At 38.4% G+C, this 25,298-nt stretch overlaps 2 protein-coding genes across 7 annotated transcripts; both read left to right on the forward strand.

Annotated features, from left to right (window-relative positions):
* Window positions 1-11,038: 11,038 nt before the first annotated feature.
* Window positions 11,039-11,754, forward strand: LOC108012145 (uncharacterized). Its single transcript, XM_070995555.1, has 4 exons — window positions 11,039-11,059; window positions 11,154-11,309; window positions 11,373-11,540; window positions 11,599-11,754. The coding sequence occupies exons 1-4, from the start codon at window positions 11,039-11,041 to the stop codon at window positions 11,752-11,754; spliced, it is 501 nt and encodes a 166-aa protein (XP_070851656.1).
* Window positions 11,755-16,177: 4,423 nt separating this feature from the next.
* On the forward strand, window positions 16,178-24,931 carry CanA1 (Calcineurin A1). 6 transcript variants are annotated; one of them, XM_036819641.3, is made up of 13 exons: window positions 16,179-16,410; window positions 16,738-17,095; window positions 18,472-18,803; window positions 18,892-19,003; window positions 19,366-19,511; window positions 19,581-19,798; window positions 19,929-20,022; window positions 20,279-20,404; window positions 20,540-20,621; window positions 20,860-20,934; window positions 21,213-21,297; window positions 21,366-21,463; window positions 24,119-24,931. In XM_036819641.3, exons 2-13 carry the CDS (start codon window positions 16,927-16,929, stop codon window positions 24,469-24,471), a joined length of 1,890 nt encoding a protein of 629 aa, XP_036675536.2. In that variant the 5' UTR covers window positions 16,179-16,410; window positions 16,738-16,926; the 3' UTR covers window positions 24,472-24,931. The 6 variants fall into 6 exon arrangements, 5 of the variants coding, with proteins under 5 accessions (XP_070852399.1, XP_036675536.2, XP_036675537.2 ...); XM_036819642.3 differs by having other exon boundaries at window positions 16,780-17,095; XM_036819640.3 differs by having other exon boundaries at window positions 16,179-17,095.
* The last annotated feature ends 367 nt before the right edge of the window (window positions 24,932-25,298 follow it).

The following is a 25,298-nucleotide window of genomic DNA, read 5'->3' on the forward strand; positions in this document are numbered from 1 at the left end:
ATATTATGTTAAGATTAAGTTTCTAGCAAATACATTTCTAAATAGACCCAATATTATATCCCCCCAAATAAACGGTAATGGCTTTCTAATCCCCAGATAATATTTTACGAATACAATATCCCCTTTAAAATGTCAGGTTTGTCAGCCCAAAATACCCTTGCTAAATGGTTCAATGCCAAGAGCGATACACCTGGTCCCATTTCTCCAGCCGCCCAAAACACACTCATGGATTTCCTGGATATTCAGGAGCCATAAATATTCATTGCCTGGCCAACGGCATGGGCTTAAACTCGCAACCGAATTGGCAAAAGATGTTTCTGGTAAGAATATCACAGGAATATCACTGTGTCTGCCCCCCGGAAAAGTCCAACAATACATCTGCAGACAATCCAAGTTCATGCCGACACGCACTAAATCTTTGCTTTCATGTTTGCGTTTTTGTTTGGAAACGAAAACGAACGAAAAACTAACCCTTTCTATGAGGCCGGGCCAAGTTTTCCCCAGCACCAGCAAACACACACACAGGGGGCACAGGGGAAAAGAGCCGAAAAACCTATATTGTAGTGGATATAAATCCCTGCCACATGCCTTTATGCAAAGTTTGGATTAAGTTTTTGGCGAGGCAAGAGGTCCTGGCCTTCCCAGGACCAAGGACCAAGGACCAAGGACCGCCCGCTTCTGCATGACTGCCCAAATTTGTAAACAATCAGAAAATGTGTCAACTTATTTTTTCAGCCAAATGCGAGCAGGCTGAACAACAATGGCAACACAATCTGATGCCTGATGCCTTAAGTAAATACATAGTTGGGAAATTTGTTCTGTGTGTTTTGTGCGTTGTCGCCAGTTGGAAAATTCGAAAATTCAGTTAAGCCGCTTACTGAAACTCGCCCCAACAATAATAGCATCATAATAGGAAGCGATTTCAACTTTTAAACGCTAAACGCATTTAAATTGCACAGGAACAACAAGCTCGGTGGCTCGAATTTGCATAAGTTTGTTGGACTTTGAGGGCATGGCCAAATGCTTTTTGGCCAATTGTAGTTGGCAGAGCGTAAAATGAAGTCCCAGTGCAGTTTTCAGTTTTCGGTTTTCAATTGGGAAAGAAAAGCAATGGCAGACGGATACACATGCAGGCAATTGATATTGATCCCTTCAGCAGGACAATTGTCAGGCGAATAAATTGGATTTTGTGTTATTTGACAGAGCGATTTGTCTTTTGTCTGAAACATTTAATTTGGCATCTACTCGGTTGGCCCTAACCGCCTCCTCGAGACAAAAGCCTTTCCAAATCGATTGACCAGACGGAGTCGAGCAAACAATTAGTAAACCAATACCGATTCAGCTCCCATTTCAAAGCCATTTAAATCAATCGATCGGCAACACTTTTCCTGCTTTCAGATAACCGAATCGAATCGAATCCATGGCAGCCACACAATAGCGAAAATTATTGCGGGTAATCATATCTGTTTTCCATCTGCATATATCCCGCAACAAAGACTCTTTAAACAGCGCTATGTCGCTCGTTTGACAAACAAGCAGATGGGTTTTGAGGGGTTTATGCAGGGAGATATATCCGAAATATTTCCCTGACCCTATATTCAGTAATGAAGCTTTTTGGTACGCCATAATTATATTATTATAACTAAAATGTAATGACTAAAAATGTATTTCCAAAAATCTTATTGTTTTTAAAATAATTTGCACAGTTAATATACAATTTATAAATAACTTGATATAACTCTTTAAAAAGTCTTTAAAATAGTACCTATTATATACATTAAGGATATTATAGTTGTTCCCTTTTTAGTTTTCCTAATACAACTTTAAAGCCTTTATAGTTTAACAAACTGCACTTGAACCACAGCACAAAAAATAAGTTTTAGATAAATTTCCTCAAATTAGCTATTTGTTTAAAAAGTTTTCACCTTAAATTTAAGAGTGCCAGCTACTTTCCCACATGATCCCGATTGGCCAACACCAAATCTGAGATCCAGGCCATCCCTAAGCTTATTTTATTGCAGTCACTAAACTTTTGCGAGTTTTCGAAAAGTTACTCTACTTCATGATATTCCGCTGGCATAAACTTTGGAGCCCTGATTCAGGATGTGAGGCTATAAATAAACTGCCAAATGTGTAAAGTTGCTCCACTCCGAAAAGGCAAACACGGACCGGAAATGCGAAGGGGTGAGTTTTGAATATGTTTGTCATTGTTAGGAGCAGCAATGCGGCAAGCGATACCGTTGTACTCGCATCACGAGCACGTGTGCCAGGACATTCCCAATCCACAATCCCGAAACCCCCGAGCCCCCGAAAAATGATTCGCTCTCGAACAGGACGAAATTTCCCCAGTGACTGACGGACAAATTTCACATTTTGTGTCAAAATGCCGCTGCCAGGAATCGCAGGAGTCGCAGGAGCAGCATCAGCAGCAATAACAGGACACATTCAATTGCGGCAACCGCAATACAGACACTCACTGAGTTTGGGGTTTCCAAGGATACGGCGGGGAATGTGCTGCTCCACCAAAATATGTGTACCCATTACTGGAATTGAAGGCATTTTATTTTCTTCAAAAAGAAATAATCATAAGCTTATTAAAGGTAATTAAGGGTCTGCATTTTTTTCGCTAAGTATCCTCAGTCAAAGAATCACTTTAACCACAAGCTTTCACTTTTCACAACCAAATTCTTCCAGGAAACACAATATAATAAACTTAAAGACTTTTTAATTTAAAAATAATTTAATACTTTAATCTTCAGTGCCATTGCATTTTCAGATTCCATTTTATAGTTACTTTTGAAATACATAATGAAGAAAATTTGCAAAAAGTTTATACTGATTCTGTTAGTAATACAACGACGGTAGGACTTTTATATTTTCCTATGGGTCCTCAAAAATGTTAAACTGTTCCCTAAAACACAGTTAGGAATTTGAACCCCGAGAATGGGTAAATAGAAATCGGTACGCTCATCCACAGAGCACCAGCATATTTTGCATATATTGGGAAACAATAAATTTTGCAGTAAGAGCTCCGCCGTGTGGGTGTCACTCGATTTGGGCAAATGTGAGCCCACGTCCAACGGCAGCTGACCTTCGACACGGCTGGGGAAAAGCGGAGGGAAATCCAAAGACAAAGGACCCCAAATCGCCAGACTGTGACAGCTGCGGGGCTCGGATAACTTAAATGGGTTAAAAGGATATGTTTCCCTGGTCCAGGCTTCCCGTTCTCTCGATTCCAATATCGAAGGCAGAAAGGAAAAGCTTATTAAACGCATGAGTTGCCGAAATTGAATTTTCCTGACCGAGAAGAGAACTATGTGAAATCAGAATTGAGTACTCTCCCCATGCAGTTTATATCTGCCACTCCCATGAATCCAAGTCCAGAGGGATTTGTGGGAATAACTTCAAATGTCGACTTTGGAAAACAATTTACAATTATAATGATAATCAATTTTATACTTCGCTTTTCTCTTTTTTGCAATGCAAATTGTTTCCTTCATCAGGCAAAAAGTAATGCCCAAGTATTTTAATGCGCGAGCGAAGAAATAAATGGAAAGTAAACCAACATTAGTGACTTGGCAGCAAAAAACTTTATCCTCGACTAGCTTTCTCTTTTGTACGGGTATAAGAGCAATTTTTTCATTAAAAATCGAGTGCCAAACTTTCGGCTCAAAACAATTTTAATAAACATTCAAAAAAATGTAATTATATGCATGGGCATATCGCTGATGATCGAGGAAATAGAGCCATCCAGCGGGGCGCCAAAGCAAACATGGCGAGATGGAAGGCCGGAGATAACTCGCACAGGAAAAACAGGAAGGAACCGAAGGAACAGGACCTTTAACCCGGCTGCTAAGCCGAAATTTAATATTGGAAGGCAATGAGCCAGCGCGCAATAAAAGCCAAAACCCCAATGGATTGGGATTGCAGAGTGGTAATGGGCGAGTGGGGGTTAAGGGAGCGGGCCTCTAGGGCAACTAGGGGGTTAAGGGCGGTGCTTTAGGGGCCATCGGCCCCTCATGTGCCGCATTCAAATGGGGACTCCTCCCGACTTCTTGTCTATTTCAGTGCCTCTTTGGTAGCAGCCAATAAAATACGCTTGTAGCCAAGATACTACCAATACACTGAAAGTTTAATTTATTTAAAAACAGAAATATATTATCACAAGAAGTAGATCACTTCCCTTGCTTAAATCTATTTGATTCTGTTGAAGTAAAGCTTATATTAGAAATAATAAAAAAAAAACATTTAAGAACTACATTTTTAGCATTTAATGAAGACTTGATATGGGAATTTTAGTTCTCGAAAACATTTTGTACTGGAAAATGATAGATAAAAAGTCAAAATAAATTCCCTTAAAACTGTTTTAATATTAAATGTAGATATATTTCCCCCAGTGCACCACTAGTCCGTGAGTCGATCGACAGGAACTTGGGGCGTGGGATGGGCAAAACGATGGAGTCGTTGGCGGTAAGCGTTCTGTTCAGTTCTGGGCTTTGTTACATAATAGGTGAAGTTTTATTGTCGAAAGCTATTAAACTTTTCCCATCAAAAGTGTACGATGTTGCCACATGGAGAAGGTGTAGAGCATTAAAGTTGCGCCAGTCGGAAAGTGGAAAAGCAGTCTGAGAATCGGAGAAGCAGAACTTTAGTTTGGAGAACACTCCGATGGTGATGATGATTTTGAGATGCCATAATACGGGGTTTTATACTACGCAAACAATCGAAGCACAACGTAATCAATTAAAGTTGATAATTTACTAATTTTTATGGATTTCGTTCGAGTTAAAAGTTTTAATTGCAATTGGTCCCTTGGTTATTCAGACGAATTGAGTTGAAAAGCAACCAGCTGTAGACCACTACCCTTGTTTTTTTAGCTGTTGAAGTAAAGCTTTTATAAAGAAATATTTTATAAAATCATCAACTATGATAACATTTCCTAACACAACTGAGATAAGTGATTAAACTTACTACATTACTTCAAGCAATGAAACCAAAATGAAGCGTTAAACTTGGAAGTTCCTTTGCGTTGGGTTAAATTTGTGGAATCATCGGATGACAATAATATTCTGGCCCAAGGGACTGAAAAACAATTGACTCTTTGCGTAGGGCAAGGAAAATCGCCCTTGTTTTTCCGTTTTTGTTGCCGATTGTTGGCATTCCACTCCATCTTCGATTTGTGTTTTTCCTGCCATGCAGTCGTGGCACGCATTGCGCATAAAATAGCTGCCACAGGGGGATTTCGAGGGGGGCTCGAAAGGGGTTTTGTGGCCCCCAGAAGTTCCACTTCATTTGGGCCATTCGCTTCGGGTGCGGTTGATGTCTACATTTTCAGCATGTTGGCTGAGCACTCCAGTAAGTTTGCTTGTTTTTCCGGTTTTCCGGTTCCACCGCTTCCGCCATGATTTTTTTCCGTTTTGGCCCCGCTGAAATTGAAAAAGTTTATGAGCAATTTTAAAAGTGAGTTTCCGACTTAACCGGACGACTCGTCCACCGAGATTGGGTTAATTCGGATTTTGTGTCGAATGGTGCTAATGAATTGGCTCGTTTGCACATGTGGTTGCACCCCCACACTTGACCTCCGACCCCAGACCCCGCCCTCAAGCACTTGAAATGCAATTAATCAGTGTACGAAGATGGCAAAAAGTGTTTGGCCAAAAACGATAACATGGGCCACACCGCAAAAGAAACCTCAAAGCCAACAAACATTTGTGAACTCATGCATGTATCTGTGGATATTAGAGTGGATACTCGTTTTCGAAGTAAAAGTCAATCTTTTAGGTAGGTATCCTTTGATTAAAAGGACATTTTGTTTTCACAATTCTTCCTTTACCAAAATTTTTATATAAAATCTCTACGGTCATAAAACTATTTTACGGGTGCCTGAAGATCCATTCAATTGGAAAAACAAGGTGGATATATTTATTGCATACACCTAGACACCTGTACAAGCGATTGACCTAAATCTAAAAGGTTCTTATATTTCCAAAGACAACAAGAACACGATTTGTATTCCCAATATAGTTGAGTCTAAATATGCAATAATGTGGCTGTAGACAATAAAATGGCTTTGAACTACAGATATTGGTCGGCTTTAATTGCTCTCCAATACGAACCATTAAAGTTAGTGAGAGTTATGGGTTCTAATTGTCGTTGGTACATGTGTTATGTTTCACCCTAATTCAAATTGTAAACATGCACCCATACCCGTGTATAATATGGCGCCCTCCCACGCACACCACTGCACTTTCGGAGGGGAAGAAATAATGTTGGTGCAATAACATGCAACTTTGACACCATCACAAGTGCAGGGGCCAAAGGACTTCCGGTGTGTGTGTCTGTGTCTGTGAGAGTTACATGCACTTAACGTTGATTTGTGCATCGACCGTAGGATCTCAAGCCAGCTCAGAGGCACTTGCGAGTCCTGCTTACCCCCCTTTTCGGCTCACAGGACCTCCCAGGACTCACAGGACTCCTCCACTTCCACTTCAGCTTACTTCGGCTGAGCGCAGCTAAGTTTCATTTGCAATTTTCATCTGCAGCTGTTGCAGGATTGTACGGCGTACAAGCCCAAAACACAGAAATATCTTTCCAGTGAGGCTGGGGGAAAATGGAATTGGAAAAGCAAGCTAAATTCGTAATTGAAATGCCAGGAGTCCCGCATGCTCTCACCCAAAATTTGATACTTATGAGGGCACGAAACGGACTGATATGGATAAAGAATGACCTTTGGCTTGGCATCCAATAGTCCCTAAGAAAAGGTCCTGGGGGATGCCTTTTACGTAATTAAATCAAAATGTTTGAAGACACATCCCTCACTTCTGAAATTAATTCATTTTATTTCTGGTTCAGATACATAGAAATATAGATACAACTTTCTGCAATACCTACAAATTGTACAATTTAAAATTTTTTTAAAATTAATTTGAGTATGTTTTGTTAAAACAATGTTTTGCTAAGTATATATATTTGAGATTTTACTTACTTACTTACTTAAAGTAAAACTAAAGGTATGATTCCGAGGAAAGGGTAACATAATAATAGGGGCCTTAACTTTCAGATGCAATAATGTTTGTTAGACAGACCACAGCTGCCGGCTGCCTTTCCGAGCGATTCCTTGGCCTCTCCACCTGGCCAATGCAATTAGAACTAATAAATAAATATGATTTGCACACTAATAGAAGACGCGAGACACGCCACAGGAAAACCCAAGCGGTATGGCTATTAAATTTGTCGGAGCCAAGAAGTGGAAACGGAATTATTACAACGCGCTATTAAATTACTTTTAATTGGCCGCCCGCAAGCAAAGCTCAGCGGGAAATTGAATCAAAATGCTGAAAACCACTCACTCAACCAAGGTCAGAGTTCGTAATTACATACATCGGATGTATTTGCGCTTGTGGCCATCCTTTATGGCACATTAAGTGCGGGGAGCAAGGATCTCGGCCTTTTAAACTGGTTGAAGCCACAACTTCATTGGGCCCAATGTCCAAGCAGTTGAACTTGAGCGATGGGACTGGTAATTATGACAACCGCAGTCGCCGGATTGGCCACTCAAAGGGCGTTCACAGGACCAACAATGAAGGTCCTAATGGTTAATTAATTGATGTGTTGACAGTTCAAAAACCACAAGAACTCCCCAAGCTGGTGGCTATTAAGTTTCAGACACATTTAATTGAACCTAAACGGCTTTTGTGTAATACAATTGGATGTGGTTTGCGAGAACAACTGTATCAGTTCTAAAAATTAAACTTAGGTAGATTGTTTTATTAATCCTGTACAATGTAATTATATAATAAATGAAAATTAAAAGAAATTAAGGATCAATGCTTTTATCGTAAATAAGCACTATGAAAATGCCTCCCTCATAAAACATGAATTGTACAACCAACTTGTCAAACCCTCCACAAATCGCTACAGTAATGGAAAACTAATAAATTAATCTTTCAAAGTTCCAGGACTCATAAATTTATTTTTATCATCAACAGTTCCACCCCATAAATCATAATCGGGGGAACTTTGGCACCTGCAAAAAATGGTGGAAAAAAAGCGTTCTTGGTGGAAATGAGAAGCAATAAAAATTATATTGCCTGTCAAGAAAAGCCAAGGACGAGCAGGGAAATCAATTAAATGCATTTTCCAAAGTCTCATCTCATTCTCGCTTCCGCTTCTTTACTCCTCTTATCATTTTATCTATTTTCCGGCTTTGCCTCGTTTACCTAAGCTTTAAGTTGTTATAATTTATGGCGGCTATAATTGCAGCAATTTGTGCGATGCTCCAGGTAGGCACCTGCCCTCAACCCCTTATACCTCGCCCCACTTAGACGTGCTCGTATTTGAGATGGGACTTATATACAACATGCTACACATGACCCCATGAACCATGATGTGACGCACTGAAAGAAATTGATACTAATTGATGGTCAATCTGGAATTTTTCTAATATATACATATTTATAAATTTTAAAAATAGATTGTAATGTAAAGATATCTTAAATCATTTTAAAAGGTGCTTAAAAGTATGCAGTAAAAATGTGTGCTTGTAGAGTTGATATAATAAATTATAATAGAGATATAGACTTTTTTTTCGTCCTCTAAGCATTTTTCGAATCGATTTCGAGTAATGGGATAACTTTAAAAAAACTTCCATCCTTAAGTAAATTAAATTTAGTTCCTATAACTCTAAATTAAAAGTATTAGGATTTGTTGCATGAATATCTCCGTGTATTTTTGCGGTGTGGAAATTGCTTTCCTTGCCTTCATCTATTTTTGTCGTCTCCGTTGCAGGCAAAATGTCAGCTTCGTTCAGGACCTGGTGCCCTATCGACCCCTCCCCCTGTGGCCCCCCGCCCCTGCTTTCTTTCTGCGGTCCGGGCTGCTGCTTGATTGCACTTTTAATTAACTTTTTTGCGAGCTTCACAGCTTTGGATCCTTCGGATCCTGCTCCTGTTTCAGCTGCTGCCAATTGTCGGCACTTTGTGCTTTATACTTTCGCCTCGTCATTAACAAAAGGCAAACAAGTCGCGTTTGGGGGCCATAAATAATGGCAATGGCGCCCACCACCCACGGCTCACTCGCAATATTATTTGTAGACAGTTTAAGCCATATCCAGAGCTCCCAGCCACCGGCACTCAGCTTCCGTAATTCCGCCCGGCGGCCAATATGTTAATTCAATTCACCGCATTGTAATCAGCGGCAGCCAAATTGTGAGTGCCGCAAATGTTTACGGATTCCCTCGCCTCGCCGGATTTCCAGATGCCAGATATATTTTCCCCGGCAGGTGAGTATTGGCAGTGCAGGCACGCGTAATGTTATGATTGGAAAATGAAAATCATTTACGTGAGCAACCAATTTGCAGCTCATATAAGGCAAATCTAGCGGCAAGCTGCATTACCCGCCCAACTTCAGGGGAACCGGTGGGTTTGTCGATGGGTTATCATGTGTGCAAATTAATGCGCTCCACGTGATGAGCATAACGAGCGATCCCAGTTCGTAGATATTGACCCGAGGCCCAAAACTGGTCAAACTGGCTGCCAGAACAAGATAAACGATTGAGAGGTTACCGAGCTTCAGCTAAACTCTTCAACTGCCTAAGCTGATATTAATATTTTATTTAATGTTTCCCAAATATTTAAGTATACCATTTTTGGTGCAAATATAAAATACCAATTTCACTGAATACGATAATACCTTTAACATATGTATTGCGGAATATATAATTCGTTTTTAATTGTTCACAATTCATTTCCACGATAGTGAATATCAATACTAATATTGGCCTGACGATTTTAGTATTTGTTAAATAACGAAGGTATCAAGATGTGCACTAGGGTTTTTTTTCTTGTCATAATTTTTTTGCTAGTCTATTTAGTCCTTCAGGTATTTTAACAATTCAATCAATTTCAGTTTAGTTAATTTAATATACTATTTAGATTGAATCACGATTTGAGTTTACGAATTTTATCTGCGAGTCCTTGAATAAAAACTTTGGTGAATTCGAGTATTGCTACCTAAAGTCTGTAAACCGTACATACAAATATATTTCCGGAAAATTTAATCCAAAGAAACTTCCTATAACTCAACTCAGGGTAAGTTCAGCTTCAAGTCCGTCATAAGATATTAATATTTTTTAATTTATTCAAGGCGAATGTGGCTCTGTGGAAACGATATAATGGATACAAGCCATTTATGTATAATATTACATTGGATCTTTGTTTTTTCCTGAACAATCAAAATTCGAATCCCGTACTAAAGTATCTTTACGACTCATTCTCTAATTACTCAAATATAAACCATTGTCCACTAACAGTACGTATTCCCTTATATGTTCCGGATGATATTCTGAATGATCTTATTTAAGCACGGTATTATATTGGATAAGCTTCCCATCGACTTTGTAAATCACCGAATCACTGACGTTCTTCCTTTTCCGGATGGTAAATATCTTTTTAGAATGTACTGGCTGATTGGTAACAATAGAACTGCCTTAGCCGAAGTTTATGGAACTCTTTCATAAATGGTGAAGGTTGATTTGTTTCTAGCGCTATTTATTCTATTCTATTAAAAAAAAAAATTTAAAAACTATACAAATTCGAAAGACCGTTAACAACACACCCAAAAATTTACTTACTTTAAGATTTTTGGGTGCGTTGTTAACGGTCTTTCGATGTTGTTTGTTATCATTCAGAATTATTAATTTAAGGGGAAAACTTTATAGTTCACTATACTTTTTTTTCTGAATTTAAAAAAAAAAACGGCATTTGTATATCTTATATTCTGAAACATACGAAATGTTGGCGCGTTTTAAATATGTAGAATGTAGAAGGCATATAATATAATAATATTATTTTGAAATTATTTATATGTGGTAATGGATTAGTATACACTTAATAGAATTCATCAAATTGCAATTTTTAAACTCTAAGCTTCTTTTAATTGTTTATTGCCGATGCTGATTTCAATTTTTTGTCAGTAATTTAGGTTAAAAGTGCTAGCTATCAAAAGCAAAGTTAGTATTGAGTTTTCCAGCAGCTGCAAGATGAGCACGAAAAAGATTTTCGTATTCTTTATTATTTTTGTTATTTATACAGTGGATAAAGTATGTACTATTTGCAGGATTTTAAATATATTGAAATATTTTATTTTAATACCAGATTAACTCCGACTTTAAGTTTACAAACTTTAACTGCACATCCTTTGATAAAAAAGTTGGAGAGTTTGAGTACTGCTACCTGAAGTCGATAAACCGCAGCTACAAATATATTTCCGGAAAATATAAGTTGTACCAAATCCCCTTTGAGAACATACAGGTAATCAGGGCTATTATTTAATTGATGATGATAGGTTAACAATAATTATTTAAAAACTTATAGGTGCACTTCATAATGTGGAAGCGTTTAAACGGATACAAGCCATTCCTCTACAATATAACGACGGATGTCTGCAAATTTCTTAGGAATCCGAAGTCAAACCCAGTTATGAAATACATTTTTGAATCGTTCATCGAATACTCCAATATAAACCATTCGTGTCCCTACAGAGTGAGTACAATGAAGTACCTTTTTTAATTATTTAAATATTGTTCATAATTTTAACCAGAACGACCTAATTTTGGAAAAACTTCCCATTGAATTTGTGAATCATCGGGTGACAAAAATTCTTCCCGTCCCTGAGGGAGATTACTTATTTGAATTTCGTTGGTTTTATCATAAATCTTGTATTGTAGTAATTAAAGTATATTGTACTATTTCATAGCAATTTTAATTATGTACATAAATAAAATCTATAAAATGTGATCAAAAAATAATTACGTCCACAGTGCCCTATTTTAAATTGTTTTTGCTCAATTACGATCAATGTTCTGGTTTAAAGTGATCTCACTGACGAATAATCCATTAGTGGCTTGAAGTAAATCAGTGGTACAAAATGTTTCTAAAGCGAAGTTGGCTAGTTCTTATTCTTTTAGTTATACAATCAGCCGAGGAAGTAAGTCCACTATAGCTTTTTCATTTTCAGTGTTCACTAAATTTTTTAAATGTATTTTTAAGATTGACTCCCGAGTCGAATTTACAAACGTTGTTTGCACATGTTATAATAAAACATATTGTGAATACGATTACTGCTTTTTGAAGTCTGTCAATCGCAGCTATAAATATACTTCGATGAAATTAAGGCTATATCAACTTCCCATCTCCAAAGCCGTAGTAAGTATTTAAGCAACATTAAAAGTTAATTTGAATTTTTATACAAAAAATACCAGATAAATTTCGCTATTTGGAAACGATACAGTGGGTATAAACCCTTTATGTACAACATCACGGTGGACGCCTGTAAGTTTTTGAAAAATCCGAATACCAATCCTGTGGCAAAATTTGTTTTTGAGTCGTATTCAAGATACACCAATATAAACCATTCTTGTCCATACAACGTAAGTTAAAATAAGTTTAAATTATAAATCTATTTAACTTTATTACTTAACTATTCAAAGCACGATTTAATCATGGACAAGCTTCCCACCAATTTCATCAATCAAAGACTGACAGCAGTTCTTCCATTTCCTGAGGTCGATTATCGCATTGATTTTAACTGGCTACACTCTGGTCTTACAGTATTGACGACCAAAGTTTATTTGACACTTTCCTGAGTTAATGTATTTGTAATAGCTTTTCACTTTGGACTACTATTTAATTTTCTTTTGACTATTTGCCAACATATCTGAGAAGGTATTTATTACAATTCAATGGCTCTGTTACAATCCCTAGTAAATCCCCGCAGACTTTCTCTTAGTTACTTTTCAATTAACTTGATTTTTATAGACTCGCATTAACCCCCCGATAAAGTTAAACACAAATTGGCCCCGAACAAAGAGGCCAAAACCGAGGCTGGGGAAATTGTATAAATGAAAACTAAATATTTATTTTGGGCCCTTGTTATTGCTGCCAGCTGACAGCGAGAAAACAAAGAAACTGAGAAAAAGGTTTTATCTATGAGCGTTGAGCGCCCAAATAAGTAAGTCAATAAATCAATTCAATAAAAATTTGTGCTGCCTTTTTATATTTGAAGTTTTTGGCTCTGGTTCTTTTTTGGGGGCTCTTCTGTTTTTGGCAAATCCCAAGCAAACAAATGTGAGCAGAAAAAACTTTTGGCTTGGCAAATGTTTGGCAGTCAGCAGAGAAAACAATGATGAGGAGGAAAGGGCTGAGTTTTCCCAGCGTCAAAAGGTTAAGAGGGAATGAAGGCCTCGGCCAGAAAGATACATAAACAATGATAACTGGAAAGTTTATCAATTTGTAAAATGGCAGTCGCAGACATGAAGAGTTTTCCCAAGGAAAAGTGTGGGAACATTTCTGCTGAGCTGTTTAGTTTGGAAAGCTTTTCGGTGGGGTTTCTGAATTGGCTAAGCTTTTTCAGAGCCCCAGCTTTCCAATTTATTTGCTTACAAATCAATTCAAATAATTAATTTAAATTAAGTTATGCTCGAGAGGAAGTGACTGCCCAAGTATTTCCTTTCCTTGGCCACTGAATACCCACAAATCGGCCATCATTCACACACAAGCCCATGCCCGTGGTCACATAACTCACATGAATTGTTTATACAGCACCAAACACTAAACAACAACAATGGGGATTGCCAACAAAAATGTTCAAACAATGAATGAAATGTTTGCGTTACGTGTCAATATTATCTTTTTATTTCAGTGGCGTTTTGTTTATGTGCAAAAAGAGAGGAAGCGGGCAATTTGGGCTTCTGCGTGCGAGCATAAAAAACAGTGTTTTAAAAATACTTGGCCAGTGCGCGGGCTATTTTGGCACTTCGCTATTTGCTATTTGCTATCTGCTGCTTCTAAAAAAGAAAAATGTATATCAGGGCGAAGACTTTGTGACATGCCGACATGACGAAACGGGTGTTCTAAGTGTCAGTCGCTGAAATGCCTGTGAAATGCGAACAACTTGACTCAACCTGACTGGCAAATTATTCAGCAAATCTTTAAGAATTGCTCTGGTTTAGCCGTGACGTTTTGCCAGCCTTTAATTTAGATAATTTAGAGGCGAATCAATTGCGAGTGTCGTCCACTTAATCTCGGCCAGATGACCGCAGTTGCCTCGTCTCTTAATTGCGCTTAAAATGTGCTGCCAACGATATTTTCGGCTTGTTTTAATAGCCACATATCGGAATATATGTTTAAATGGGAAAGTGCGGCAAAATGTTGAATTATGGGATACCCGGTAATTAGGTTTTATTTATTTCCCAATGCACTCATCATTAAATAATATTTTATATCAAACTAAATGGATAACCTTCTAAGTGTCTAAAAGTATGCAGTGAAAATAGAAGCGTAGCTTATTGAAATAATTCCATGGACTTTCAGAATAACGAAATACTCTTGCATACTTTTAGAAACCTTGACTTAATACCTTTGTGATTTTTGTGAAAGTGAATATATTTGTTGTCTAGCTGTACCACTTCTGTTAAAATACAAATATATTATCCATGAAGTGCACAAAAATATGATATATTATATTTTAAGCATTTCGGTATACGTTCCTTCTATATGCACACCTCCGAAAGTTTAATACACCTTCTAGGAGCACCTAGTATAATCATTGGATACCCCAAGAAGGACAGGGGGCTGGACTGGGTCGAGCTGTCAGCGCGTTTGCCAAAATTTCGCGACGAGAATGCAATGCTCTCATCGCTCTGCCCGAACCACCCACCCCGCCCCCTTTTCGCAACCACTTACAGCCCCTTAAGACCCCCAAAAACCCCCACAATCCCCATTCCCATCCCCAAAATCCCACCCACTGGTTAGCACCGGAAAGTATTTCTTTCTAGTCTGCGGCGGTCGTGTGACTCGCTTTTGTCTCTCTGCGATTCTCGAATTCGCGGGGGCGTCAAAGTAAAATCGTCTCTGCTCTTTGCCAAATCGAAAATCCAAGTGCCATCGATGCGCATTTCGGCTAGCTGCGAGTGCATTGGCATTGCAATGGATTCCGATTGTGAGACTCCGAGTGCCCGAAATCGGGCGACAACATCCTTCCCAGCGTTTATTATGGAACTATCTATCGGCGATATAGCGTTTCACCAGCCAAACCATACATATCAATTGACCATCGCGACAAACAACATTGACGAGGCAAACACACACACGCGGCGATACTGTTTGTGAGTGTGTTTTTTATGTGGCCATCCACACAGATTGTTGTTAAAATATTGCCACGCTTCGCATAAAAGTTGCATGAAATTGGTTCCACTAGCGAAAGACATAAATGGGTTGGGGGCCTCCAAATGCTCTACCATTTAATAGAAACCAAATTAACTAAGTAGAATTCTGTAATGTAGTGAAATACATGTATAGAGAGGGCAACATGTCTCTAAAAACTTTTAAGGTCTTTAAAACTTTTCATATACCATATTATTTTTAAAACCACTTTTAAAATATTCCAATCTAATCTACTTCATGTCTTTAGTTTTTAAATATTTTCATTTACTTTTAACACTTTATTAGAAATTAATATTTTACGTTGTTTGTTTAATGGGGATTACCCTGAAAATTTACTAAAGATCTTTATAGATTGATATGATATTATATTATGATATAAAACGATGTGATATGATATGATATGATATATAAGATATATTTTATTATACGATATGATTATACATAGCCTACATTATTTAAATTTTATCTGAACCCGAATACACCCGACTGATTGTAGAACGCGTATATTTTTGCACGAGGCGCGCACAAAGTCAAGACTATAATTATAGCGACACCCACCTATTGGCGCCCAATTTCTGGCAAACACACACAGACGCACCGCGCACGCACACACAATCAATATCACGGTCAAGTTGAAAATCATTGAGAGCGGATGTGGATGTAGGATGGGGAACCGGGGCATCGGGGCATCGGGGTGGACACATCGCAGATGTGTAAACGTCTGTGAAGGTCGTCGAATCGACGATCGCAGAAGGGCAGTTCTAGATCCCGAAGTGCGTGTGTCACATTAACCCAATAAAATAACAAAATAGACGGAACCCTAAGAGAGTGGGGTACATTTGTATTTTTATTTTCATCGGAGAGTGGGAGTCAAGGGCGTGAGATCCGCCGATCTCAGCCGATCTTCTTCGGGCTTTCAAATTGGGTCTTTTGAATGCCAAACGATGCCAACGAATTTTGCTCAGTTTCGAGGAAAATCGCGTCGCGCCAACTTGGGAAATGCGTTGCGTCGTGTCCCGTGAAAATTATCGAGACTAAGGCCCCCAAAGCCCCCGAAGGATTAGCCAGAAAATAATAATAATCATAGATAGCAATAAACAGCAAACAAAGTGTGACCAAAGTGATATATGTGTGCCTGTCTACCCGTCTATTTGTGAATCTATTGCTATTTTTGGCAGCTCTGTTGTGGGTAATTAGTACAAAGTGTCGAGCAATTTTCCGTCTCAATTGAAGTGCTGCTCGCCCTTTGCCAAAAAGCATCCGTTAAACAATGTGCTGTGATGACTTAATGAAAAGTTAATACGTCTCTGAATAATTGCAGCAAATTGAAATATTAATTGTTCAACATTTGTTTCGTGTGCGCTGCGGCAAAGTCGTCTCTATCTCGCTATATTGGCATTGCCTGGCTAAAAATACAAGAAAGTCCACAGCTATACCAGATATAACAACAAGTTTTATTTATTGCCTAAATATATTTGTGTATTTTGTGTGTTTTTGTGTCCCGTCGTCCATAAAGACGCTAGGCAAAGGCGTATAATTTTCTAAATTCTTGTGCTAGTAACACTTTCAGCACCAGCAAAAAGTCAAGCCATTAAAAAATATATATCGTGCTAAGGAATCGCAAAAAAATCAACACATCATCAGAACATAAAAAAATAATAGAAAAATAAAACAAAAACAAAGGCCGAATAAATAATCCAACAATATGTCGGCCTCCACGCGAAGTTCGGTGACGAGAAAGTCGTCGCTATCCAAAAGTTCTAGTACAGACAAATCCACAAAGTCCTCGCCGAATTCCTCGAAAACCCCGAGCACCGTCAGTGGAAACAAACAGAAAATGCAGTACACAAAAACCAGGGAGCGCATGGTCGATGGTAAGATCCCGCTTTATAAGTACGAGAACTACGGATCCCAATCAAGCATTAACCCAAACATGAGTCCCTCCTGCGATTGTATCTTTAATGACATGCGAGCATGCTTCAATGGCATTCTGATGTACTGACCGCCGACATTAATGTCAAAATTGAGGGTTTCACAAATTGCTTTCTTTGAACTATTCAGTGAGCAGGGGAAAACATTTCGAAAAAGTGTGTTTTTAAACCCAGGAAGTCATGCTTGTAATTTTCAAAACAATAGAAAAGCACTTGAAGAGTACCAAACCAAGCGTTAATATTTTTTGCTTAAAAAAAATTACGTGAATGGCAAATCATACAATAAAGAATGAAATATTAATAAATTAAAGAAATCTTTTTTCAAAGCATACGTATTTAATATTGTTATTATTAAATCAAACATCTTTTATCTTCGTTCATATGAATGTGTTTATTTATTTTGCAAAAATTTAATTTCAATGACATCGTTGCCGATATAAATTTACAAAAAACCGTTTTTTATAACTCATAAATTATTTACTTCCGCCATAAAGTTAAAATGTTCTTTTAATTAATCATTTAGTTGACATCGTTGGCGAAACCCTTAAGGAAATGGCGGTGCCTTCTTTGTTCTTAGGTTTATTGGGCCAATAAAAATAAATTTAATTATCTTTGAGCACCCATAGCAAACAACAACTGCAACACATTGGCATTTTATTGGCCATTGCGTCAAAATTTCAGACATTTACCGAAATTATGACAATTAAAAATGGCGTTCGCCCTGAGTTTGCCTGTGTGTGTGTGATTACGTTTGTTTGTTTTTGTGTGTGCCAATCAATTTTCGACTTTTATATTCACTCAGTCAAATTTTGTAATTAGCGTACGAACCTCATGTGGCTGCATCTGGCGGAATTTCGGTTTTCTTTATTGGCGGGCCAAGAAAAGCGGCCAAACCGAATATTGGCGCTAAGTTGCAGCACCTCGTTAACCCACATCGCCATCGGACAGCAATGTTTATTATAATTCTATCAATGCAAGCCTACACAGAAAAAATATGGGAACATTATTTAGAAACTAATTTTTCATATTTAGTTGCTATTTCGACTGTGTTTCATGTGTTATTTCATCTATTTAGGGAGCTAAATGCAAATATGAATGATAAGGAACTTTAAAACTTAAGCCAAAATTTGCTTTGTATATTTTCCGAGTTTACCACAGAAAACTTTGATTCCACTTATAAAGGCGTCTAAAAGTATGCAACAATATATTTTCGGAAACCGTCGTTTTTCTACTTACATTTAAGCTAATTTATAATTTAAGTTATACTAAAATAATCATAATTTTTAATACTTATATTCCTCTTAATGCTTCACTCTTAGACGTACCACTGCCCCCTGCCCACAAATTGACCATGTCAGAGGTATACGATGATCCTAAGACCGGAAAACCCAACTTCGACGTCCTACGTCAGCACTTCCTCTTGGAGGGACGGATCGAGGAGGCGGTGGCCATGAGGATCATCACCGAAGGAGCCGCCCTGTTGCGCGAGGAGAAGAACATGATCGACGTGGAGGCTCCCATCACCGTGTGCGGGGATATCCATGGACAGTTCTTCGATCTCGTAAAACTCTTCGAGGTGGGTGGTCCACCGGCCACCACCAGATACCTCTTCTTGGGCGATTACGTGGACAGAGGATACTTCAGTATAGAGGTGGGTCATGGAAGTGATCGGCAAATAATATCTTAAAAAGGGTTTTTAAGTTTCCATTTGTATACTAACAAGTACAAATTTTTTTCAGTGCGTTCTGTATCTGTGGTCTCTGAAAATAACCTACCCCACCACACTTTCCCTGCTTCGAGGAAATCACGAGTGCAGGCATCTCACAGAGTACTTTACCTTCAAGCAGGAATGTGAGTTTACGTTAAATATAAATAATCCCAGGGAAAACCCCTTTTATTAACATCGTAATCTTTCCACTTGACTTTTAATAATGTAGTTTACAAAAAATGTATTACAATAATAGGGGGTTTTCCAACTATTACAAAATCGATTAAAACTGAGTGGACTTAATTAGCCTTATTTACTAGTTTCCCACCCCTATTTTGCATTGCAAACTAAAGTAAGCGGTTAATCTGAAAAATTTAAAACATTAAAAGCGATCTGCCTCGCACATTTTACGATTGTTGTCATAGGCTTTAATTCGTTTCTAAATGCGACTGCAGCCAATAAATCTCCCTTCCATCATCAACCCATTAATATTACTCTGTTGAAGGCATCATCAAGTATTCGGAAAGTATTTACGACGCCTGCATGGAGGCGTTTGACTGCCTGCCCCTCGCCGCCCTGCTGAATCAGCAGTTCCTCTGTATTCACGGTGGTCTGTCGCCCGAGATTTTCACACTCGACGACATCAAGACGGTAATAAACCAGCGCTGAAATGTTTACAACGCACTATCCAAATAATGCATCTGCCTGGGGTATTCATAGCTAAATCGGTTCAGGGAACCACCGGCCTATGGACCCATGTGCGACCTCCTCTGGTCCGATCCTCTGGAGGACTTTGGCAATGAGAAAACCAATGAGTTCTTCTCCCACAACTCGGTCCGTGGCTGCTCCTACTTCTTCAGCTACTCGGCCTGCTGTGAGTTCCTGCAGAAGAACAACCTCCTGTCGATAGTCAGGGCCCATGAGGCCCAGGACGCGGGGTAAGATCCTCGCATTCTGTTTCTTTCGCCGAAAATATTATATGGTAGAAGATTCTACAGAGAACTCATTAATCATGTGATATAATTTATAACTATCCTATTATCTTCCTTTAACTAATATTCTTTCCAGTTACCGCATGTATCGGAAGAACCAGGTTACGGGCTTCCCCTCGCTGATCACTATCTTCTCCGCCCCCAATTATCTGGATGTTTACAACAACAAGGTATGATATCTCTCCCTCTCTCCCTCATCAGCTGTAGCTCCGTCTCTTTCTGGGTTGTTTATTTATTTTGCTGTTGTTGTCTTTCCTTTGCTATTTTTAAATAACGAAATCTTTTTTGGCTGCATTGCGAGCTGGTGCGAATTCAAATCGCGCTGCGTTCGTAATACCTTTCTTCCCTCTCTTTCACCGGCACTCGCCCCGTCCCTTTCTCCGCTCGCGCTGATATTGTCAACCCAACGAAAACATTTGACAAAAGGCAGCTGTGCTCAAGTACGAGAACAACGTGATGAACATCCGCCAGTTCAATTGCTCGCCACATCCCTACTGGCTGCCCAACTTCATGGATGTCTTCACATGGTCGCTGCCCTTCGTGGGTGAAAAGGTAGGTGCTAGACCAAGGGGTCGAATCAGATTATAGGCATACTTTTAAGTGGAATCTCTGGAATACATTAAATATAATATCTTAAATACATATGAAGATACTTTTTTGAATTGAAATCTACTTTATACTTCTAAGGTCACCGAGATGCTGGTGAACATCCTGAACATTTGCTCAGACGACGAACTGGTGGCAGGACCCGATGACGAGCTGGAGGAAGGTAAGTTTGGGGATTTACAGAGTGGTGTTCGTACTGGACTGTGTGTCAATGTCGTAGAGCTTTGGTTGTTGTGGGCCAATGCGGATACACGTGTACTACAAACTAATCTTCTATTAAAACTATTTTCCAAACAAAAAACCGAAATACAACAACTGCAATCTACTACCACCACCCATAATATATATAATATATGTACCAACAACACCAACCAACTTTTCCACCCAAAACACACAAAAAGAGCTCCGCAAGAAAATTGTGCTCGTGCCGGCGAACGCGAGTAATAACAATAACAATAATACGCCCAGTAAGCCAGGTAAGCCAGGTGTTAAGCGCAGGCCCAAGTTGAAGCCAACAAGTACGGCCAATGTCAATGCCACTGCCAAAACCGATACCAATGCAAATGCCGCTGCCGCTGCCAAATATGCCTGAGCCGCCAAAAAATAAACAAATTCCTGAGCCAAAGATAGAGAAGCTTAGTGATAGCTTTGCACCCCGCTTTGATCGGCTTTTCCGCGAGTTTTCCAGCTGATTTCCATTACATTTACCCCGTGACCCAGCGAGATTCCGTCTAATCGAGCCCTCAATTCGCAGCTTCCATGTCGGCGCTGCGCAAAGAGATAATACGGAATAAGATACGGGCCATTGGCAAGATGTCGCGCGTCTTCTCCATCCTCAGGTGCATAATGTCCCCGACCGTCCCCAGAAATTATTTGAATAATCCAATATTGAAATCTCCCCGCACAGGGAGGAATCGGAGAGCGTGCTCCAGCTGAAGGGTCTGACGCCCACGGGCTCCTTGCCAGTGGGCGCCTTGTCCGGCGGAAGGGATTCCCTGAAGGAGGGTAAGTCAAGCAGTCCTAACGATTTTTATAAGCTACTTCCTATAAAAGTGTAAAATGGGATTTGCAAATGATTTTAATCACAGATGTTAATTTAAGAGTCAAGAAGTGCCAAAGAAAGTGGCAGAGATTTGAAATCTCTTTTACACGCTTCGAAAAGTATTCATTACATGTTAAGGCCTTTTTAAATAATTCCAAACCCCAGGAAAGTATGTTGTGTAAACTTAATTTTAAAACCTTATAGTTAATCAGAAAAGAGTCCCATACATTTTAACAAGCGCTCGATCGATATCACCAACAATCCATCGTGTTATCACAAGATAATCGCCTTCTGGGAAGGGTAAGACTTTTGAAAATTGATTATCCACAAAGTTGGTAGATAATTTGTCCAAGATGACATCGTGCTGTTCAAAATGTACAGATTAGTCACCATGAGAGAAGTATTCTCACAAACTCACATTGTAAGGACACGTGTGATTTAAATTTGAGTGATATCTCAGGAAACTATAAAAGTAGTTTGCAATTGGGTTTGCTTGGGGATTTTTTAAAAATCTGCAGGAGTCTACGGTGTAATTATACATAAATGGCCTGTATCCACTAAATTTTTTAAAAAGTGCCAAATTAACCTGAAAATAAAATCTGGAATTATAATATGTTCATCGCGAACCACCACTATCTACTTACTTTTACTTTGGTAACTGGCTTCCTGTGTAAATTGGCTTTGAATGATAAATATTTGTAGCTCCGATTCACAGACTTTAAATAACAATATTCAAAATCAAGGAAATTTGTATCCAAAGATGTACAGATGATGTTGGTGAATTGAACTTTGGAGGAACTCTTTAAAAAATGATTGTAAGGCGTATTGATTTAACAAATTTATTAAAACAACCTTTAGAAACATAGAAACAACTACAACAAAGTAGATAGCCCGATTATTAGGACCCATCTTACACAACACATGAAACAACAAGGACTGGATTATTCTCTAAAAATACATTTTAATTTAAAAAAAAATGTTTTACTGGCAAAATATAACCAATCATGCAAATGACTGTCCCCCTTTTTAAACACGTAAATTACATTCAATTGGTACTCCACATTTCCGTGATTAACCTGATACGATGAACATCACAAAACTATTAATATTTTTATGTATGTCAATGGAGAACTAAGCCACAAACTTTTAAGCTTTAAAGTAAATTGAAACTAAATATGTTGGGCAATCACGATAAAGTGCCATACAAGTTGACCGAACCCCGATAGATATCGTCAGTAATCCAACGGGTCTTTATAAGATAGTCGCCCTCTGGAAAAGGTAAAACATTCGCAAACATATTATTTACATAGCTGTTGGTTAATTTATCCACAATGATATCATGCTGTTAAAAAAAATATGAGGATTAATCACGATAACACAATTAATTTCACACACTAACATTGTAGGGACACGTATGATTTAAATTTGAGTGTTCCCTAAGGAGACCATAGAAGAAATCCGCAATAGGGTACGCTTTCGGGTTTTTTAAGAATCTGCATAAATCCAATGTGTAATTGTACATAAACGGTTTGTATCCATTAAATCGTTTAAACAATCCCAAGCTAAGCTGAAATTGTTATCGAAAATTATAAAATATTTTTAACACACTACTACTATACTACTTTAGCTTTGGTAACGGGTTTTTTGAATAAATTTACTCTTCCAGAAAAATATTTGTAGCTCCGATTCACAGACTTCAAAAGGCACGTCTCGAAGTCGCAGTATTTTTTATCAAAACATGTGCATATGGCATTGGTGAATTCAAATTTTCCCGATACCTTTAATAAAAATTTTTTCAAAGAATTACTTTTAAAATTTATTACATTTTTTTAAGTTTCTAATTTTTATTTTGCAACCTTTACAACCATAGAAAATACTACAGCAAAGTAGAGAGCCCGAATAATTAATGCAGTACACATCTTACAGAAGACATGAAACAACAAGAACTGAACTTATGAGATATTTAAGCTATTCAGTTTAATCATTGATACGGTTTTTTACGCACTCAAATAACTTTAAAATTGTACTCATCACATGCGTGATATAACTGATACGACATTAAATATGGCTATTTTTAGGCTTGCTAATGGGCCTCTATTAACTGCTAGTTTCCGGGGCACCATTAGCTTTTATACAATTTTTAAACACATCAGGATCAGGTTGAATAGAATATCTTTGTAGATCAAAACCCGAAAATGGTTTATCCACAGAATTACATCAGATACATCTATTTATGTAAAGTGTGAAAAACAAATATGTGTTTTGTAATTACAGAAAACAGGCGAACAGAGACAACTTTTAGTTGGTTGGGCTTAGCACCATTATAACTCGATTTGTACAGATCAGGGACTGTTACTTTTAGAAAAGTAATGTATAATTTATTTGTAATTTGGAACATGTAAATGAAGATTTGTTGAAATTATTTTGGGCAACAAAAATGAACTATTTTATTTGCAATGCAATTTTCTTATTTTCTTAAATGATTTTACCAACTTGATATCTTTAAGAGACATATTTTCGTGTCAAGTAAACTTATTCGAACTTTCTGCCAAGACACTGTTATTGATGATTATTAATTGGACTCTTCACTGTCCTCCCACAATTCTATGTACCCTCAGCTCTGCAAGGACTGACCGCATCCTCGCACATCCACTCCTTTGCGGAGGCCAAGGGCCTGGATGCGGTCAACGAACGGATGCCGCCGCGCCGCCCTCTTTTGATGAGTGCCAGCAGCAGCAGCATCACCACGGTCACCAGGAGCAGCAGCAACACTAGCAACAGCAACAGCAACACTGGCAACGGCAACAGCAACAGCAACAGCAACACTAGCAACACGACGACAAAGGACATCAGCAACATCAGTAGTAATGACACCACAACCGTAACCAAAACGAGCAGGACGACCGTGAAATCGGCCACCACCAGTAATGTGCGGGCAGGATTGGGATTCAGCTCCAAGAAGTTCTCATAGTGGGTTCGCACAGTGCCCAACACAACTTTTTATTATTTTCGTTTCGACTTTCTGTTGCCCATTTAGTTGTACGTCTTGTTAAGGTGAGGTCCGGCGCGCAAATAAGCTCACACAAACTGGTATCAAAACAACTCTAAAAATTAACTTCAAAATCTATGTTAACGATTTCAAAACCTTTACAGAGTTTTGTATTGCTAATTATAACTATTAAAGTATGACACACCAATTGTGCTAATTTATTTGACTGTCTGACCTTAGCTTTAGCTAACATTTTATACAAAACACTTTCTCTAATGCTAGTCAAAACCAATAAGAAATGTGACCTGCGATTGTACAGCTTTCGATTGCAGGTGCACACTTTATAGAATCTTTCCGCGCAACCCCCAGGCAATATTAGTAAAAATTTATACGGGACACGAAAAAAAGTTCAATAAAAAGTGGCTGAAAATAGCTTAGAAAATTATTGTTTGTATCTTAGATAACTAAAATTTGGATAGTCGATATATTTTTATGTGTACCAAGTTTTTATTCAGGTACAAATTATACAAGTTCCCATCTCTGGTGCTTCGCTAGTCAAGCGTAAAAAATCAGCACGAGTCGATGTAATAACAATTAACGGAATGCAACAGCATGAACGGGTCCAAAAAGAGCGTCACTTGCAGTGGAAGATCCCCATATTTTTTTTCGATTTATCTGCTCGGCAATAAAGATACGTTCAGATACCCCGAGAGAGCAGATAAAGATTTACAACGCTCTGCGTTGCGAAGTGTCGACAATCTATCATCACCGGACCAAATGGTTCCTTGTAAGTCTTGGTAGCCAACAAC

This window comes from Drosophila suzukii, chromosome 3, assembly GCF_043229965.1.
Source record: "Drosophila suzukii chromosome 3, CBGP_Dsuzu_IsoJpt1.0, whole genome shotgun sequence".
Lineage (NCBI taxonomy): Eukaryota > Metazoa > Arthropoda > Insecta > Diptera > Drosophilidae > Drosophila > Drosophila suzukii.

Excerpts from the sequence above, each read along its gene's own strand:
- LOC108012145 (XM_070995555.1), top strand. The coding sequence starts at position 11,039 with ATGAGCACGAAAAAGATTTTC. Across the intron at positions 11,060-11,153 it reads TGAGCACGAAAAAGATTTTC|ATTAACTCCGACTTTAAGTT; the intron begins GTATTCTTTATT and ends TTTTAATACCAG. Across the intron at positions 11,310-11,372 it reads TCCCCTTTGAGAACATACAG|GTGCACTTCATAATGTGGAA; the intron begins GTAATCAGGGCT and ends AAAAACTTATAG.
- CanA1 (XM_036819640.3), top strand. The coding sequence starts at position 16,927 with ATGTCGGCCTCCACGCGAAGTTCGGTGACGAGAAAGTCGTCGCTATCC. Across the intron at positions 20,405-20,539 it reads TGCCCTTCGTGGGTGAAAAG|GTCACCGAGATGCTGGTGAA; the intron begins GTAGGTGCTAGA and ends TATACTTCTAAG. Across the intron at positions 20,622-20,859 it reads CGATGACGAGCTGGAGGAAG|AGCTCCGCAAGAAAATTGTG; the intron begins GTAAGTTTGGGG and ends ACACACAAAAAG.